General features: G+C 38.4%; 1 protein-coding gene across 1 annotated transcript in view; it reads left to right on the top strand.

Annotated features, from left to right (window-relative positions):
- The window catches only part of LPL (lipoprotein lipase), a 28499-nt gene extending 19111 nt beyond the window's left edge, over positions 1-9388 (top strand). The window contains exons 7-10 of the mRNA XM_032288387.1: positions 1089-1209; positions 3082-3264; positions 4555-4659; positions 7428-9388. Of these exons, the coding sequence (XP_032144278.1) occupies positions 1089-1209; positions 3082-3264; positions 4555-4659; position 7428 (410 nt within the window). The 3' untranslated portion in view covers positions 7429-9388. The remainder of the gene's footprint in view (positions 1-1088; positions 1210-3081; positions 3265-4554; positions 4660-7427) is intronic.
- Positions 9389-21137: the final 11749 nt, after the last annotated feature.

Genomic DNA, 21137 nt, shown 5'->3' on the forward strand with positions numbered 1-21137 from the left:
AATACTTTAGGAGCTGGCTTTACAAGGCAGTCCTTGTGGCCTCACAGATGGCTCAATGAAATAAGTTTTTTTTTTTAAATTTATTTCCATAGGTTATTGGGGAACAGGTGGTATTTGGTTACATGAGTAAGTTCTTCACTGGTGATTTGTTAGATTTTGGTGTGCCCATCACGGAATGAAAAAAAATCAATGAAATAAGTTCTATGCTGCACCTGCTAGATCCCTATTCTGCACAAGATGGTGGGGGAATTAAAAGGGTGTGCATCATCCTCTGACTGGAAGCCTGCTTACAGTCAGGGTGGAAGGAAATACTCATGAAACAAACACAGTGACATAGTGACACAGAAGCAAATGCCGAATATGCTTGGTCACGTTGCTAAGGGACAAGATAGGCATGGATGGTGTAGTTCATGGAAAAAGCATTATGGGTGTTTTGGCCTTCTGATTTGATCTAGCAAGCACCCCATCAAGGATTGCTACTTCCCAGTGCTGCTTGGCAATTCAGACACATTTGGGTTTTTTGCTTTTTGGGTTTTTTTGTTGTTTGTTGTTTGTTTTTTTGATACAGGGTCTCACTCTGCTGCCCAGGTTGGAGTGCAGTGGTGTGATCCTGGCTCACTGCAAACTCCACCTCCTGGGTTCAAGTGATTCTCCTGCCTCAGCCTCCCAAGTAGCTGGGATTATAGGCAGCCGCCACTATGCCTGGCTAATTGTTGTATTTTTAGTAGAAATGGGGTTTCGCCATGTTGGTCAGGCTGGTCTCGAACTCCTTATGATCTGCCCACCTTGGCTTCTCAAAGTGCTGGGATTACAGGCGTGAGCCACCGTGCCCGGTCAACATTTGGATTTTTCCTATGCATATAGCCACACTTTTCTGAAAAGGAATAGAATTCAAGGTCTATATTTTCCAGATATGAACATTGTACACAATGAAGTCTTTCCAAGACATACCAGTGGTTCTGTGTGTGTGCACTTCTGGTTTGGGCACTAGTGAGGTACCTTCTGTGGTTCTGAATTGCCTGATTGTTTGGGGTTGTGATATTTTCATAAAGATTGATCAGCATGTGTTCCAATTTCCTCTTTGACAGTCTTCCATTACCAAGTAAAGATTCATTTTTCTGGAACTAAGAGTGAAACCCAGACCAACCAGGCCTTCGAGATTTCTCTGTATGGCACTGTGGCCGAGAGCGAGAACATCCCATTCACCCTGTGAGTAGCACAGGGGGCGGTCATCATGGCACTGCTCCCTCCCCTGCCATAACCCTTGGTCTGAGCGGCAAGCAGAAGCAGAGAGGGATGCCTGGAAAACAAGTCTCTAGTTTAATAAATCGGAATTTCAACATTGAGGTCTTTGCTCTATTTTATAATGAGGAAAAATGCTTTAAATTGGCTATTTTATTTTCACTTACTAGTTATATTTTTTCTTTTTATTTATTATCTTATATCTGCTTATTTCTTTTATAAAGTTGCTGTTAAACAATACAATTAAATTATCTCAAAAAGTTGATGTTAAACAAAATGAACAATAGTAACACAAAACTGCTCCCTCTCTCTCTCTCTCTATATATATATATATATACATATAATATATATAGAAAATATAAGTAATAAGAAGTCCATGACAAAGTGTTAGCCCTTACTTTTTTTTTTTTTTTTGAGATGGAGTCTTGCTCTGTTGCCCAGGCTGAAGTGCAGTGGCATGAGCTTGGCTCACTGTAACCTCCACCTCCCAAGTTCAAGCAATTTTTCTGCCTTAGCCTCATGAGTAGCTGGGACTACAGGTGGCTGCCACCATATCTAGTTAATTTTTGTATTGTTAGTAGAGAACAAGTATTTTACCTTGTTGGCCAGGCTGGTCTCAAACTCCTGATCTCAGGTGATCCGCCTGCCTCGGCCTGCCAAAGTGTTGGGATTACAGGTATAAGCCACCGTGCCAGGCCTACCCCTTACTATTAATCAGATAAATATAAAATTAAGGCAACTTAATATTCTTTTACAATTACTAGATGAAAAAATCTTTAAAAATAGCCAGTGCAGATAAGATGGTGAAGCAGAACATGGGAACCTACTGTGCATCGTTTATGGCTAGAACCCTCTAGGTGAGGAATGGAGTGTGTTAGTCACTTTCCACAGCTACAAAATGTTATTATATAGAAGGAAGTGTTTTTTCTAATATTTATCCTAAAGAAATTATCAACAAAAAAATTTTTCAAACATCTATTACAGTGGTACATATACTAGCATAAATTAGAAACTCGGTATCCAACACTGAGTCAATGGTTAAATTTATTGTGCTTTATCAAGTCAATAAAATCGATCTAGCCTTTAAAAAGTGTAAATCGGCCGGGCGCAGTGGCTCACGCCTGTAATCCCAGCACTTTGGGAGGCCGAGGCGGGTGGATCACGAGGTCAAGAGATCGAGACCATCCTGGTGAACATGGTGAAACCCCGTCTCTACTAAAACTACAAAAAATTAGCTGGGCATGGTGGCACGTGCCTGTAATCCCAGCTACTCAGGAGGCTGAGGCAGGAGAATTGCCTGAACCCAGGAGGCGGAGGTTGCGGTGAGCCGAGATCGCGCCATTGCACTCCAGCCTGGGTAACAAGAGCGAAACTCCGTCTCAAAAAAAATAAATAAAAAATTAAAAAACAAATAAAAAGTGTAATTCTAGAAAACCAGGAAAACATGGTAAAAAATGGAAGATGAAATATAAAGAGAATAAAGACTAGAGAATCTTGTTTGCTGTTATTGCATGTAAATAAAAATATGTCCAGGTATCAATGCAAATTGAATAGGAATACATGAAAATGAAACATATTTCTGAATGACTGACTAAAGGATTTTCTTTTAGAATTGTTTTGGTTCATGCCGTTAGGATAAATGCTGGAATAGACAAAAGGGATGTGGATATCATTTAAAATACACTAAATGCCATTGACCTTCATTTTATTTTGTTGGGCATTTTTTGCATTTTTAAAATATCCCCTAAACAAGAAAGCTATTAATATACTGGGAGAAGAAAAAAGTGGGGGAGGGAGCTGATTTCTATAACTAACCAAATTTATTGCTCTTCTGTTTAGGCCTGAAGTTTCCACAAATAAGACATACTCCTTCCTGATTTACACAGAGGTAGATATTGGAGAACTACTCATGTTGAAGCTCAAATGGAACAGCGATTCATACTTCAGCTGGTCAGACTGGTGGAGCAGTCCTGGCTTTGCCATTGAGAAGATCAGAGTCAAAGCAGGAGAAACACAGAAAAAGTAATTAGATGTATTTTTCTCCATTGGCTTCAGACCCCCACCTGATGTCATTACCTAGGGGTTGTATTTCAGGGGCATTCATGGTTCAGGGAGAACTTTAGAAAACCTTGTATATATTACTATATGACCTAGAATTTTCTTTAGGAGTATTCTTTTATTTTTTTTTTATTTTTTATTTTTTGGAAAATGACAGTATTTTTGTTTTTCATGTAAGGAAAACATAAGCTCTGAATCACTCACAGTTATTCAGTGAGAGCTGGAAGTAGAAGTCAGGAATCTCATTTTCTCATTTAGCACTGTTTCTTGCAAGCACAAAATAGTTGAAGAACAAACTTCAGAGATGTTGCTTGGATCATCAAAGATTCAAACCAACTTCTTCAAGAAGGATAAGATTCCAAGATAATCTCAACCTGTCTCCCCAGTAAGAACCCTATAGGATTTAAAACTGTTTTTTGTTTGTTTTGTTTTGTTTTTTCTTGAGACAGAGTTTTGCTCTTGTTACCCAGGCTGGAGTGCAATGGTGCGATCTCGGCTCACCGCAACCTCCGCCTCCTGGGTTCAAGCAATTCTCCTACCTCAGCCTCCCAAGTAGCTGGGACTACAGGCTGTGCCACCATGCCCAGCTAATTTATGCATTTTTAGTAGAGACGGGGTTTTACCATGTTCACCAGGATGGTCTCGATCTCTTGACCTAGTGATCCACCCACCTCGGCCTCCCAAAGCTCTAGGATTATAGGCGTGAGCCACCGCAACCGGCCAGGATTTAAAACTTTCATACTAAATGTGCTGGGATTTTGCAAACTATAATGTGCTGTTATTGTTAATAAAACTCTTTAGTTAGGATTGACAAATTATTTCTCTTTAGTCATTTGCTTGTATCACACACACAGAAAAAGATCTTGTGGATGGAAATGACATACAGAACCTTTTTATCACTAGCAAATTCTAGCTGAAGGCAGGTGCCCTAATTCCTTAATGCACATGCTAAGATATGGCAGAGTTGATCTTTTATCATCTCTTGGTAAAAGCCCAGTAATATAAGGCTGCTCTAGGCTGTCTGCATGCCTGTCTATCTAAATTAACTAGCTTGTTTGCTGAACACTGGGTTAGGCTCTCAAATTACTCTCTGATTCTGATGTGGCCTGAGTGTGACAGTTAATTATTGGGAATATCAAAACAATTACCCAGTACGATCATGTAGTACTGAAACAGTACTGACAGAACTGTACGTTTTTGAACACTGATTTTGATTGTTCTACATAGCATATTCACATCCATTTTTTTCCACAGGGTGATCTTCTGTTCTAGGGAGAAAGTGTCTCATTTGCAGAAAGGAAAGGCACCTGCAGTATTTGTGAAATGCCATGACAAGTCCCTGAATAAGAAGTCAGGCTGGTGAGCATTCTGGGCTAAAGCTCTCTGGGTATCCTGAGCTTGCACTTCAAGGGAGACAGCATCATGTATTCCTCTTCACCCCATCACCAACAGGTTGCCCTGACTCATGTGATCAAAACCTTCAATCAGCCTTTCTTAGTCCTTCTGCATACATATCAGATGGCTCCGTTGCTTTTTGCAATACTTCCTCTATTTTCTTCCTCCCGTTGTTTCTCCCAGCCCTGACCTTCATCCCAGGCACACATGTTAGGTTTTGTTTTACTCCTTGACCTACCCATGAATCTTCACTTCTACTTTTTTCTCTATTATGTCTCTGCTGTCTTTGCAGATGCCATCTGCAGAGCATGCAACACATGTTTATTAGTTACAGTTCTGGCTGTGGGTGCAGCTTTTCATAGGATGTATTCAGGGAAGTAAAAGGTCTCACGGCATCACCTGCAGCCACATAGTTCTTGATTCTCCAAGTGCCAGCACACTCCAGGACAGACAGCCAACAGGGCTGGCCCAAGCACCCATCTCAAAACCCTTGAAGCTGCCAAGTGAGTGGAATGAGAGTTATAGGAAACTGTTCTTTTTTCTCTGTGCAAACAACTCTCTGCCTCTTTCCTACCTGACCTTTAAGGGTAATCCATGTGGCAGCTGTTAACTGAATCTTTCCAGAGCGTCAGTACTAAGCGGAGACTAAGCATGTGACCTTCACCACTCCTGTTCTGAATTCCTGGAATATGCCATTTTCATCCCTCCACACATCCCCTGCCAGATAGCAACTGCTAATATGTTACAGGAATAAAGGGGAGAAATATTAGATCATGTCATACAAGCCAGTGGCACAAGAAATGATGGGAAAGGCTGGACACAGCGTCATCTGGAAATAGGAAAAGAATTGCTTTTGGTTTGTTCTCTTTTCCTAGTTTGCATTTAGAGACAAAAATATAAAATAAGAATTACCTAATTATAAAAAGCATATTAAAGACCCCATATAGAACATCTTTAATATCTTCAATTTCTACTTTATAATAGACTTTATACATATTTACTATAGATTACAAAAAATGAGCAAAAAGAAAATAAAATCACTGTGACTGTATCACTCAGAGACAAACCCAATTAACATTTTGATTTCTATCCTTTCTGACATTATATATACATAATGTTTATATGTTTTTCATCTTTTACAAAAATGGAATTAAGGTGTATAAACTCTGAATGACTAGATGAGACCATCTGGATCAAAAGTATTAATGTAAGAGCATTCAAGATAAACTCAAAATAGAGAATAGTAGTATTGAGCGAGGGAAAATAATGCAATTCTCATCTAACTAGAGACTTTTCTAAGAGGTTATTACTTTGTTTTTCTTCATCGCAAATCTGAGGCAATATCATACTTTCTTCAATTCTTAGAAAGAGACTTTTAGATGAATTTTTGTTGTTGTTGTTGTTTTTTCTTGAGAAGGAGTTTCACTCTTGTTGCCCAGGCTGGAGTGTAGTGGCGTGATCTCAGCTCACTGTAACCTCCGCCTCTCGAGTTCAAGCGCTTCTCCTGCCTTAGCCTCCCAAGTAGCTGCGATTACAGGTGTCTGCCACCACACTTAGCTAATTTTATATTTTTAGTAGAGATGAAGATTCACCACGTTGTTCAGGCTGTTCCTGAACTTCTGACCTCAGGTGATCCACCCCCCTTGGACTCCCAAAGTGCTGGGATTATAGTCATGAGCCACTGTGCTCGGCCCTAGATGAAGTTTTATACGTGCATTTGTGTTACACATAAATAGCATGCATATTCTCCCAGAGCATCTACAACTTTAAATCTATATGTGAATGTAAAAATAAAACCGCATTAAATTAGGAAATAACTCTAGCTGCTTGTAAAGCACGTCCAATCATATTATTTATGTAAGTCACAAGACTTTATCTGAGAAAGCCTAATGATGCATTCCTTGTTTGATTGTAGGATTACTGAAAGAACAGTTATTTAGGCAGAGAATGTTCAGATGCATTTTATTTATATTTATTTATTTTTGAGATAGTCTTGCTCTGCTACCCAGGCTAGAATGCAGTGGCATGATTTCGGTACACTGCAACTCTGCCTCCCAGGTTCAAGAAATTCTTGTGCCTCAGCCTCCCAGGTAGTGGGGATTATAGGCGCCTGCCATCACGCCTGGCTATTTTTTGTGTTTTTAGTAGGGACAGAGCTTCACCATATTGGTCTGGCTGGTCATTGAACTCCTGCCCTCAGGTGATCTGCCTGCCTCAGCTTCCAAAGTGCTGGGATTACAGGCAAGAGCCACAGCACCCAGCCAGATGCATTTTTTTAAAAATGCACCTGAACTTTAACTAGGAGGTAATTACAAATTAGACTAATAATCTTCTATAGTTTCTTTCTTCTGTTATTAAAATCAATCAATCAAATCAAAGATTCTCTTTCACACACCTTCTGTTAACTCCTCAGAAACCTCATATCACAAGAAAAGAAATGGAACAGGCTTTTAGAGTATTTTAGAATGAGAAATCCCCTAAATTTAGAAGTGATTTGGCCCAGTCCTCCAAAAATGATGGAACTTATTGGTGGGTGGCTAAATAGTCGTTCCAATGTCTTCTACTCCTACCAATCTGATCCATTATACATATCTCCCCTGGGTTTATTCTCCCAACCTTTGTCTGAAATTCCAGCAGAAGGCTTTTTTCACCCTAAAACCGGTGGGGGAGGGGCAGGGATTGTAAAACACTCAGCAGATAATAAATTGCCCTTTTCCTCTGCTTTTTCTCAGAAACTGGGCGGATCTACAGGAGGAAGGACAGCACATGAATTCCGTGAAGAATGAAGTGAAGGAAGTAACTTTTACAAAATATACCCAGTGTTTGGGTGTTTCAAAAGTGGATTTTGCTGAATATTAATCCCAGCTCTATCTTTGTTAGTTATTTTAGGAGACAGTCTCAAGCACACTAAAAAGTGGCTAATTCAATTTGTGGGGTATAGTGGCCAAATAGCACATTCTCTGATGTTAAAAGACAGCAGATCGTGAAAAGCACTGTTTTGTCCTTTGAGAAAGAAGTAATTGTTTGGGTGCATAGTAAAATAAGTCTCTTTCATGTGGCATATTGCGCCATAGCCTATAATTGGTTAGAACCTCCTATTTTAATTGGATTCTGGATCTTTCAGACTAAGGCCTTCTCAAAGTTTACTCCAAATCTCCAAGAATGCAGAAAATGCTTTTCCACAGCATGAATTAGACTCATCTACCTAGCAGCATGCATGATTTTTTGGAATGATTCCCTCTTGCTATGGGGATGTGTTCCAGAAGTCAACGAGGAACATGTGACTTGAGGGATAGAGAAAGGGGCTGACAAACCCACAGCCTTTAAGCAGTTCCTACTGTTGGCTTGCAACATGACAAAGTTACAAATTCAGGGAGATATAAAATCTACATCAATTAATTCTTAATAGGCTTTATCATTTATTGCTTAATCCCTCTCTCCTCCTTTTTTTTTCTTTGTCTCAAGACAAAGAAAATTTTCATAATGTTCTCTGGGGAGGTGTTGGAAACAAGCCTGTAGTCCTTGGCTGACACATAATCTGAATGGTGCAGAAAAAAAAAGATACCATAATTTTATTATCAGATTCTCCAAATGATTTTCATCAACTTGAAATCATTCAATATCTGATAGTGACTATTCAGTTTTAGGCTTACCTCAGTCATGCTTGTGTTGTACTTCCAGTGTGTCTCTTTTGTACCCAGCTTTGACATGAAAAGATGTGTTTGAGTTCAAATTTGCAGTGTTTGAGCTTCTACAGATTTTAGACAAGGGTAGCTTTTACTAAGTAAAAGGTGGAGAAGTTCCTGGGGTGGATTCCTAAGCAGTGCTTGTAAATCATTGTGTGCAAGGAGCCACATGCAGCACCATAAGGGTTGCTATTTGTTGTTTTTAACAACTAATCAAGAGTGAGTGAACAATTATTTATAAACTAGATCTCATATTTTCAGAATGCTCTTCTATGTATAAATATGAAATGATAAACAAGTCAAATATCTCAGAGGCTATAGCTGGGAACCCGACTGTGAAAGTGTGTGATATCTGAACACAGACTTAGAAAGCTCTGCATGTGTGCTCATTCTTCAGCATAATTCAGAAGGGAAAACAGTAGATCAAAGGATGTATATTGAAATATGTTGGAGTAGAAATTGTTCCTGATGTGCCAGAACTTTGACCCTTTCTCTGAGAGAGATGATCGTGCCTATAAAATATAGGACCAATGTTGTGATTGATATCATCAGGCTTGGAATGAATTCTCCCTTAAAATAAAATGATGTATGATTTGTTGTTGGCATCCCCTTTATTACTAATTCATTAAATTTCTGGATTTGGGTTGTGACCCAGGGTGCATTTACTTAAAAGATTCTCTAATCAGCACATAGCCCTGGGAACTCTGGCTCTGAAAAACTTCGCTATATATATCAAGGATGCTTTGGCTTTACATTTTATTTATTAGCTGTAATTACATGTGTGGATGTGTAAACGGAGCTTGTACATATTGGAAAGGTCATTGTGGCTATCTGCATTTATAAATGTGTGGTGCTAACTTTGTACGTGTCTTTATCAGTGATGGTCTCACAAAGCCAACTTATAAAATAATACAATGAAATGGGCTTTAACAAAACAAGAAAGAAACTTAACTGTGTGAAGAAATGGAATCAGCTTTTAATAAAATTGACAACATTTTATTACAATACTAAGTCATCATTTCGTATCATTTTTAAAGTAAATTTATTCTTAGGTCAGATTCACTGAGCATATTTTGACTAAGTAACCACTGTACTTAGTAAACCAAAGAGCTTCTGAGAATTATAGTGCACATTATACATATTTTTAACATTTATATTTGTATAAAGCTATACAAAACTTTAGATATCCTTTAAACTGACTATAGAAAAAAATGATAGAGAATTTTGCCTGCATAATATACACAGGACTATTCTTGCCTACAATATGCTTTTTCACAAGCAAAATGTTAGACTAATACAAAGTATCTTTGGCCATTTTATAGTATATATCATCTGTATTTCTGAGGCTTCATTGTTATAATGCAAGTAGCATTTGTGCAATAAAATGAATATATGGGATGGAAGGGAGGGTACATTTTTTAGAATTTTGCTTTGGGTTACCTTGATAATTAAAATAATAGCATATAGTCCATTTATACAGCTAAGTAGGGATTGCTTCTTAGTACAGTCAGGAAGAATTTAGCACAGAAAACAACTGCTTCAATGGCCACTGACCCAAACTTCCAGGCTAGAGTGCAATGGCGCCACCATGGCTCACTGCAACCTCCACCTCTCAGGCTCAAACGATTCTCCTGCCTCAGCCTCTCAAGTAGATGATACTACAGGAACAGACCACTGCACCCAGCTAATTTTTGTATTTTTTTGTAGAGATGGGGTTTCCCCATGTTTCTCAGGATGGTCTTGACTTCCTGGCCTCAAGTGATCCACCCTCCTTGGCCTCCTAAACTGTTGGAATTACAGGCATGAGCCACCATGCCCAGCCTTGACCCAAACTTTTATTGTCAGTTAGGCATTGGGTCTTCTGGAATTTGGGTCTCCCCTGACAGGAGGGGATTCCCAGTTTACACTTGGCCACTGCCCCTCAATGCTTATTGATACAATGAACGCGATAGACAACTACAAGTGTTGTTGAGGATGTGGAGAAATGTGAACCTGCATATATTGCTGATAGGAATGTAAAATGGCACAGCCACTCTGGAGAACAATTTGGTGGTATTTTACAAAGCTAAGCATAGCATTTAACCCACACGACCTAGCAATTCCACTCCAAGGTACATACCCAAGAGAAATGAAAACACAGGTCCATGATTATTTGCACACAAATGTTCATAGCAGCATTAATCAGATTAGTCCCAAAGTGGACAACCCAAATGTCCATGAACTTGTAAAAGAGATAAGCAAATGTGGCAAACTCATATAATGAAATATTATCTGGAAGTAAAAAGAACAAGTAGCTGATATATGATACAGTATGATGCGCCTCAAAAATCTTTTGCTACATGAAAGAAACCAGATGCAAAATGGAACCATGGGCTTAGGGGAGGAGAATGGGACATCGGTGTAAAAGTTGCAAAGAGGAACAAAAAAAGCTGCGTGCCTTGCTCCTAGGTCAAGTAACACAGGAGGAAAGAAAATACCCACATTTGAGAGGGCTAAAAGAAAGAGGTGTTCTCAAGATGAAGTAGAAGGTAGGACTCAACTCTGGAGGTGAGGCTCACACACTGTACTAAATTGAAGACTAGCCAAAACAGGGATGGGGTGAAAGCAGCTTTTCATAAGACATGCCCACCATTGTTCTGTTCTCCGCCCTTAAGCCCTTATCTTGCTCACGTCCACAAGCTTATTGCCATCCATTCTTCCTAGTTACAGATATCTGCGGAGCTCTGAGTTTTTTTCCTAATCATTATTTTAGAACCTGGCTCACTCACTCTCCCTTCTACACTAGTTCTGTCATTATTTAGCTGATGTTAGTATCTCTGAGGTGACAAATTTTATTTTCCAATGGCAGCCACAAAACAACCTTCCATTCTACATGCTCTCCTGCAATGTTGCCTTGACATTCCCATTAAAAGTTGGCATCTAGTCACCCCACTTTTTTCCAGTCTCCCCACTCCTTTGAACTTGTGTGAGGTCTAAGATTGCTTCTGCTAGTAGAATATAACTTACGCGACCCTGGGCCAATGTGGGGTGCAGACCTTAACTGCCTTGGCAGCTCTGCTTTTGGCTCCTTGGGGCATTCACTCTTGGGAAACTTCACTTTGGAACTTAGCGTTTATGATATGGGAAGTCGAATCCACATAAAAAGAGCGTATGTTGGTGCTCTCAACTCCCAACCAATACCCAGTCTCGACTGTCAGCCATGTGAGTGACACACCTTGGACCTCCAGCCAGTTAAGTCTTCAGAAAACTGCAGCTCAAGCTGGCATCTGGATACAACCACATGAGAGACCCCCTGCCCAGCCAAGCTCAGGCAACTCACAGTACTATAAGAGATAATAATAAGTTGTTATTTTAACTAAGTTTTGAGGAGTTTGTTTTGCAACAACAGATAGTTGAAACGTCTGCATGATGCATCCAGTATTCTGGCTTCTCACCGGCTTTGCCTCTCCCATTACTTTGTCTTCTAAATCTATTTTTACATAGAAACATTCAGTCATGCACTATACTACATCATGCCATTACTAATAACTCATCAACTCAATTTCAGCTTCTCCCTTCTTTCAAGTAGAAAGACAGGCTGACACATCCTGTCTTTCTACTTTAATCAGTCTAGTGTTCTCAGTCCAGCAACTCCTCAACTGCCCCAGGCCCTCTAATACATTGATCTATCCATCCCTCATTTCCTTTCTTAGCCTCACTTTGATCCTTACTCAGCTTAGATTTCAAGGCCCAAGGTTATTATTATTCCGATGCCAAAACTCTAAAGAGCTGTGCTTCTCTCGCCCTTGATTGAGCTTTCCAGGGCAAAACATGAACCCTGAATAAATCCAAGTCACCAATTACTCATTAACTGCATCTGAGCAGCAGAATGTGATAGGTAACACATCCATGCGCACACAACCCTGCTGCCCATCACTTTACCGCCTCACTCAACATAAGGCCTTACAGCCGTCCAGCAGTCCTCCTCCATTTCCCTAGTCCAAACATGGTTCACTCTCCCAGGTGATTATTTAATTTCAGACCTCCAGTAACTTCTCACCTCTCTCCACTCTCAGTTGATGGCCTTGCTTATCTGCTGAGAATACAATCATAAAGAACTGTATGTGCTTCATTCTTAAATCTATCAATCTCCCTGTTTTCCCTTACAATGCAAGAGACGTTTTCCCTGTTCCTATCTCTGACCAATGTTTGCACAAACATCTTGCAGGAGAAGGAAGTCCTTTTCTCCTACTCAAAGACATTGCTCTGAAGTTGTCCCTGTTCTCTCCTGCTCCTCAGTTTTCACCTCCCTACCGGATCATTCTAACAACTAACAAACATGTATATTTCCCACTTAAAAACAAATTAAAACTTGCTTGAACCCACTTCCATCTCCAGCTTCCATTCTATATTTTTTTTTGAGACAGAGTCTTACTCTGTTGCCCAGGCTGGAGTACAATGGCATGATCTCAGCTCACTGCAACCTCTACCTCCCAGGTTCAAGCGAATCTCTTGCCTCAGCTTCCTGAGTAGCTGGGATTGCAGGCACGTGCCACCATGCCTGGTTAAGTTTTTCCTATTTTTAGTAGAGATGGGGTTTTGCCATGTTGGCCAGGCTGGTCTCAAACTCCTGACCTCAAGTGATCTGTCCATCTAAGCCTCCCAAAGTGCTGGGATTACAGATGTGAGTCACTGCACCCAGCCTTATGTTCTTCTTTATGGCAATTGCTTAATATCTCTAATGATTTCTACTTCCCCTCTCAATCCTCAAACAAAGTCTGATCAAGCCACTTTCAATCTACCAAACTTATTCTTGCTAAGTGGATTTACCATGGCAGTAAATCCAATGGTTGATTCTCCTTTGTCCTCTTACCTGACTTCCTGGTATGATTTGAGCCAGGCTGCTTTTCCCTTGAGACAATTTTTCATTGGTCTCTTAGGACTCCACTATTTGCTACCCTCTTTCTCTCATTAGCTATTCCTTCTCACTCTTTGTTCATTCCTGTTGATCTTCTTAACTCTTAACATGTTGAGTGCTTCAGTGTTCAGTCTTGAGCTGTCTCAACTGCATTTATATCTATTCACAAGGTGATACTTAGTTCCATGGCTTTAAATACCACATAGCTGCTGATGAATCCAAAATTTACATCTCTGTCTTGTACCTTGCTTCTAAATTTCAGATTTTTTATATATCCAGTTGTCTATCAAATCTCTCAGTTTGGCTTTTCAATGGGTATTGTGAAACTATCATGCTATAAAACATAGTTATCCACCAGTGTTCTCCTACTAGTTAATACAATTTCTTTCTTCCAGTTGCTCAGGAGGAAATCTTGGAATCCATATTTGAGTTCTTTCTTCTGCAGTACATATCAATCAGTCAAAAAAACTGGCTTGGTGTCATGGCTCATGCCTGTAATCCTAGCATTTTGGGAAGGGGCCTGGGCAGGAGGGTCACTTGAGCTCAGGAGTTTGAGACCAGCCCAGGCAACATGGCAAGACATCACCTGTACTACAAAAAAAAAAAAATTAGTTGGGCATAGTGGTGCATACTTGCATTTGCAGGAGACTGAGGTTTGAGGATAGCTTGAGCCCAGGAGGGTAATGCTGCAGTGAGCTATATTATCAGCAATGCACACCAGCCTGGGTGTCAGAGAAAGACCCTGTCTCAAAGAAACAATTCTGTCGCCTTCGTTTCAAAATATGTCCAGTATCTGACTACTTTTTACCATTTTTAATGTTACACCACCAGGTTTCACTGGATTATTTCAATAGTTTCCCCTGGTTTCTCTGCTACTATCCTTGATTCTCATTAGTCTATTCATAATGAGTCAGGTGAACTTCTAGAGTAGATCATAGCATCCATTCCTCTACCTGAAACTTCATCTCTCTGTGTTTTTCATCCTGCCTAACAACAAAAAACTATAATTTATTGTTTGCATATGTATGTGTGTATACTTGTTATTCATCCTGTTTTACAGTCAGTTCACTTCTGGTTAATTTTTGTATATGGTACTATCTATGGATAGAGGTGTTTTTTGTTGTGGTAGCTGTGGTAATAATTTCTTTTTTACATAGTCAAATTGTTCCAGCAATTTGTTGAAAAAATTATCCTCTCTCCATTGAATTACATTGGCAACTCTGTTCTTTGATCTTCACAGATCAGTTACTCATGATGACTGATTTTTTAAAATGCAGGGTTTGAACAGAGTTCACTCAGAAAGCCTGTGCTAGAGTTCCAGTATATGGACCTCCTCTCTTTATCAGGGCTCAGATTCTTCATCCTCTCATCACAGGATCAGGATCTACAATGGAAATCTGCTTACGTGAGATTAAGAGAAGATATCTGGAGCCAAAGCCCTTCTCTGACTCCACCCACTGCTCTGACAGGGCTTCAGCAAGTCTAGAGTCTTTTAATCAATAGACTGCTAAGCCAAAGACAATGCTTCCCTAGCCAAATGTGAAACACAGCAGTTTCATAATGTAAATGAAATTCCTTCTTAGCACACAACTGGAGAAAGCTCTAAAGGAGATAAGAATCAATAATAAGATTGACAATAAGATTTGGCGGCATAGGCTGAGGATGATGAAATTTCCCTTAATCTTTGTGTTTCCAGATGGCAGCATAAATCCCATCATGGATGAGACACTAAGAATTGGCACAAGATCTGCACTTTAGATTCAAAAGCTATGTGATCCAGGCCCTCAAATTTATCTTTTCTAATCTTCATAATAATTCTGTGAAGTTGAAATCATTGACCCATTATAAATGTTGCATCCCTGAGGATGCAAACCCAAGACCATTTCCTGAGTCATGCCACACTAAGGCAAAATTAGGAATCCTAAAGCCCAGTAATGGTGATCCAATGGTCCAAGTTGCAAGTTAAGGAGAGTAGGTTGGTAGAGATGATAAATCATTGTACTCCCCAGACTTCTCCAACTCATTCCAGTTACTCTTCATGCATTTAACTTGAAGCTCATCCGCAGACAACCTGGCCTTTTACTCTTTCCCTAAACAAGGTTTTTTTCCTGTAGTCTCTATATTTTTGCTCAAATGGCCCTCTCTGCCTAGAATGACCATCCTATTTTCTAAGTACTTTTAATGGCTGCATTCACCCTTCTGAGTTCTCGTCTGCAAGCTTTGTTTCTTCCATTGCTATGTTACCACTAGGATCTATCTGTCAGCACAAGTGTTGCATGTACTTGCTCTGATGCTATGTTAATAAAAATAGTCACTACCAGTTTTTCTATATCAACTTTGTGCCAGGCACTGTGTAAAGCACTTGGTTAACACGTTTTATTCTCACAATAGCTTCCTTAATAGGTATTTTTATCTTCTCTTTGTTGATGAATGAACTGACGTGCAGGGAAAAGAAGTAATTGAGAAATCAAAGCTAGTAAGTGGGAGAGTTGGCTTTTAAACCAATGTGTGACTTCAAAGTTGGAGTTCTTGAGTTTCTTTCCCCCCTTTGAACATATCTGGGGCACTTAGAGATGGTGCACCAGAAATCTATTGTCAAGAAAAATTTTTCCTAAGAGAAAAGAGAAGCAAAACACATAAAAGCAAGTCATGGACAGAAGGCCAGGATAGAGAGGAGAGACAATTTTGAGTTCCACCATATGTCTGTTTCTGTTGTCTGGCATCCCAGTGTTTGGGGGCATGCCTGAAGTTTAAGGGCAAGTGACTACGATAATCTGTGAATTGTTAGATTTGGCATCTTTGGTGTGGGGCGCGGTGGCCCAACGTTTTCCCAGAAAACGTCTAATGTGCTGGGGTCTCTTGTGGCTTTTGTAAGCTGCACTGACTTCAATGGGGACTCCGTAGGACAGGAAACCTTGACACAGCTGGTGCTTCAGCAACTCATTGGTGGTGGGTTGTGACAAGTGATATTATTAACAGCTGGACAGACAAAGGAAGGAAAACGTAGGGTCAACACAAATTTTTATCAGGTACCTATGATGGGTGGGCAATTTTGTAAGGTGCTAATTAAGGTCATGCAGCCTGTGGCATGTTTTGAGCAAATCAATAAGAAAATTACACACACACACACACAGAGAGAGAGAGAGAGAGGAAGGGAAAAAAAGTAAAAGATGGGAACACAAAAGTAAATATAAAATGGTCATACCCTTAAACATATGAAAGGTAGACAGTGTCACTTATGTTTGAGCAGACATATAGGAGTATATAGAAAAAGCTAGGAGTGACACAGGTCTTCATATACTTGTCTTTTTGTAATTCATTTGCTCAGATTTTGGTAATTCATGCACAGGCACTGTATTGTACATGCTAACCCTGACTTTACTCACTGCTCTGTTCCTCACCCAGGTTTGTTAGGAATGATTTAAAGATGCTAAAGATACCTGGATATAAAGAAGGGGAATGAAGAAGCTAGAAAAAATGCTACTGTGCTATTATTTTAGCTCTATGTTTCCTCCAGCATTCTGTTGCCCAGAAATTGATTTGCATCATTGTCTTGCCTCCTCAGTTCCTTTGACAATAATGATTATATCATCCATTTTTCTTTTAGAAAATTCAAAGTATAAAAATGTGTGTTTATTTTAGCAATAATTTGTTGAACAACATATACATAAATGAATTAAGACTGTCATGAATAAGTACTTTTAAACTCCAACAAGAAGCATAAACAAATGAAACTACTCATCTTTCTCTCCATGTCTCTATTCCTGTAGGTTTCTACAAGCAAAGGGTGTAATCAAAATTGACCAGGACACTCATTCTTCCTGAGCACATGTAGGATGCTCTAAAAATACCTTCTTTGATTCATTAACATGAGTTTCGCAAGACCTTAACAAAAATGAACACAATTAGTTCTAGAAAGAGATTTTCCTGTATGTCCTAAAAAGGAGAAAATAACCAGGAGACAAAAAGGAACCGAGATACTGACCAAAATAGGCCATTAGGAAAGAGTGGGTGATTTTGAGTTGGGGTTTTTAAAAAAAAGCAACAGAAAGCAGAAGCTAGAGAGAAGGAAGGAAGATACTCATGCCTTGATACAATATCAGTTTAATAACTTAATATTGATTTTAAAAGTAAAAAAAACCCACAACCTTATTTTTCCACTGTATGTGCTAATATCATGTGAGTTTGTGTCACACATTGAGGACAATGACAGTGCTAGTTAAATAAAGAGCTGGTTGATGTGTCTGAATGACACTGTGAAGTCTGCATTTGATAACCAAGTAAGGGCTAGAAAATTAGGCTCTTACATGTCCCCAGGTTGGAGGTGAGCCTGGGTTGTTAAATAGGACCCTAAGACTCCTCTGCTGTCACATGTGATTTGGCTAAGATGCCAATGATGACTGTCCCTTCAGAGGTATGGAGCCTTCTATCTGAGACCATGTCACTCATTATTTCAAGGTGACCTCAAGTCCAAGGGCACATTTTAACTTCACGTACAACAAATCGCTTCACTCTGCTCCTTGATGTTTCCTGTGTCACTAAAGGGTAGGATGCAGGACGTGAAGAAGCGAGGGTGGTACCTCTTATCCACACAAGTAAAAGAAGAAATGCTCAAGTTATGCTGTATAATTTTTATGAAAAAGGTAGAAGAAATCAGCACACTATTTTTATGAGGCTCACCACAGGTGGATATCTTTCCAAAAAGTGCTTTGTCAAAAGAATTGACATAATTACAGTGTTTCCCACATTTTCTCCTAAGCCACATGCCTAAAAACTCAGCAGAAAAACTAATGAAAAGAAAATATAATCTATTTAAGATAAGTTGAAATATAAGCAAAGTCAAAAGATAACAAATTGATCCCTCCAAAACTGATATATAAAAAATAAGTTTTGGCCAGGCACAGTGGGTCACACCTGTAATCCTGACACTTTGGGAGGCTGAGGTGGGAGGATCACCTGAGATCAGGAGTTTGAGATCAGCCTGACCAACATGGGGAAACCCTGTCTCTACTCAAAATACAAAATTAGCTGGGCATGGCGGCACATGCTTGTAATCCCAGCTACACGGGAGGCTGAAGCAGGAGAATCACTTGAATCTAAGAAGTGGAGGTAGTGGTAAGCTGAAATTACACCATTGCACTCCAGCCTGGGCAACAAGAGCAAAGCTCCATCTCAAGAAAACAAAAGTTTCTAAAAATCAATAAGAAAATCATACACATACACACACACACACACACACATACACAGAGAGAGAGAGAGAGAGAGAAAGAGAGAGAGACAGAGAGAAATAAAAAGTAAAAGGTGGTAACACAAAAGTAAATAAAAAATTGTCCATAAACATAAGAAAGGTAGTCAGTGTCACTCATAATAAGAGATAGAATTTAATAATACACGAAAATGCCACTTTTTACCAATTAGATTGGGAAAATCTCAAAGTTCAAAAATACATCTTGTTGGAGACTCTGAAGGAAAATAAGAACTCTTACATTGCTGATAGCAATGTATACTGGTGCAATCCTTTTGGGGAGACAATTGGTAATAACTTTCAAAATTATAAATACATATCATTTTTAATGGTTCTGCTTTTAGGAATTTATCTTGAAGATATACATCCGCAAAAGGATATTAGCATTGTGTCAGTCATTACAATTTTGTTTGTAACAGCAAGTTAGTGAACAACACATATATCTGTCAATTAGGATTATTTTGTAACCATAAAAAATGAAGATAAAGATGCATTTGTCAAAATTTGATATTTAATCATGAAAAAAAACTCTCAGAAAATTAGGAATAGAACGGTATGTGCTCAATCTGATGAAAGCCATCCACTAAAAAGCTACAGCTAAAATTAGATTTAATGGTAAAAGATTAAATTATTTTCCTGAGATCAGGAAAAAGGCTAAGATAGTTGCCTTACCAATCGTATTCAACATTATACTGGAGGTTCCACTCAGTGCAACAAGACAAGATAAAGAAATAAAAGGCATCCAGATTGGAAAGGAAGAGGTAAAACTGTCTTTATTTCCATACATGATCATCTATGTAAATAATATGATGGAATCAACAAAAATGATGTAAAAAGTTGTCCACGTGATTCAATTAACAGGCTTTTCAACATGGTAATAGAATAACTGGATATCTCTATGTAAAAACAAACAACAAAACCCAGCCACCTCTATTTATAGCTTCCACTATATGTACAAAATTACTAGAACTGAGCCTAAATATAGAACCTAAAACTATAAAACCTCTAAATGAAAACAGAATAAAGTCTTTGTGACATTGGGTTAAGCATAGCTTTAAGTGAGATATCAAAAGCACAAACCATAAAAGAAAATACTGATAGCAAAGACTTAATCAAAATTTAAAACATTTGCTCTTCCAAAGATAATGTTAAGAAAATAAATGGTCAAGTCAGACTGAGTAAAATATTTGCAAAAACAAAAAATCTGATCAAGGTCTTATATTCAAAACTATTAAAGAACCCTCAGAACTCAATATCAACAAACAACCCAATCCTTAAACGATTTCAAAAATTAAATTAAAATTAAAATGGACAATTAATGATACAAATAGATTGTAAATAATAGAAAAATATATATTGTGCAAACAAATACCACAAGAAAGCTGACATATTATTTTAATATCACACAAAATAGACTTCAAGGCAAAAGAAAACGTTACTGGAGACAAAGAGGACATTTTCTAATAATAAGATTGTCAATCTTCCAGGAAATCATAACAATTATAAATTTATACGCAACTAATAACAAAGTGCCAAATGCATGAAGCAAAACTGGACAGAAATGAAGACAATTTGACAATAATTTTAAGAGATCTCAGTGTCCCATTTTCAACAATGTAGAGAAAAACTAGACAGGAAAGCAACAAGGCAACAGAAGCCCTGAAAAATAAACCAAATAGACCTAACAGATATCTATAGTACACTTCACTGAGTAACAGCACAATACACAATTTTCTCAAGTGCACATGGACCCGACAGAGGCTAGGCCATAAAATGCTTCATAAATTTAAAAAGAAAGAAATAATACAAAGTAGGTTCTCGAACAATAGTGGAATACAATTAAAAATCAATAGCAGGAAAAAAATAGGAAAACTCATAAATATGTAGAAATTAAACAGCATAAAAAAATAACAACAACAAAAAAAGAAATTAAACAGTATTTTCCTAAATAACCAATGGATCAAAGAACAAACCAAAGGGAACTCAGAAAATAATTCGAGATGAATGAAAATGAAAGCACAACACAACCAAACTTATGAGATGCCGCCAAAACAATTCTTCAAGAAAAATTTCTAGTTGTAAATTCCTATATTAAGTAAGAAGACCTCAAATTAATAACATTCTTTTAGGTTAAGACACTGGAAAAAAAAGAGCACCCTATATCCATAGCTAGAAAAAGGACAGAAATAATAAACACTAGAGCAAAAATTAATGAAATGGAGAATAGAAAAATAGGGAAAAATCAATGAAACCAAAAACTGTTGTTGTTTTTTTTTTTAAAGGTCAACATGATTGACAAAGCATTAGTTAGACTGACCAAGAAAAAAAGAAGGGAGACTCAAATTAGTAGAATCAGAAATGAAAGAGGGGACATTACCAATGCTACAGAAATAAAAGGAATTGCAAAGAATATTATGATAATTGTGTACCAACAAATTAGATAACTTAGATGAGATGGACAAATTCCTAGAAAGACACAAACTACTAAAACTTACTCAAAAAGAAATAGACAATCTGAGTAGACTTATAATAAGTGAAGAGGTAAGTAATTACCTTTAAAATTACCTAAGTTGTATTTCACCAAAATTAAAAACCTTTGTGTTCAATGTTACAT

This window comes from Sapajus apella, unplaced genomic scaffold (assembly GCF_009761245.1).
Source record: "Sapajus apella isolate SASKATOON/1434 unplaced genomic scaffold, GSC_monkey_1.0 scaffold21, whole genome shotgun sequence".
In the NCBI taxonomy this organism is placed as follows: domain Eukaryota; kingdom Metazoa; phylum Chordata; class Mammalia; order Primates; family Cebidae; genus Sapajus; species Sapajus apella.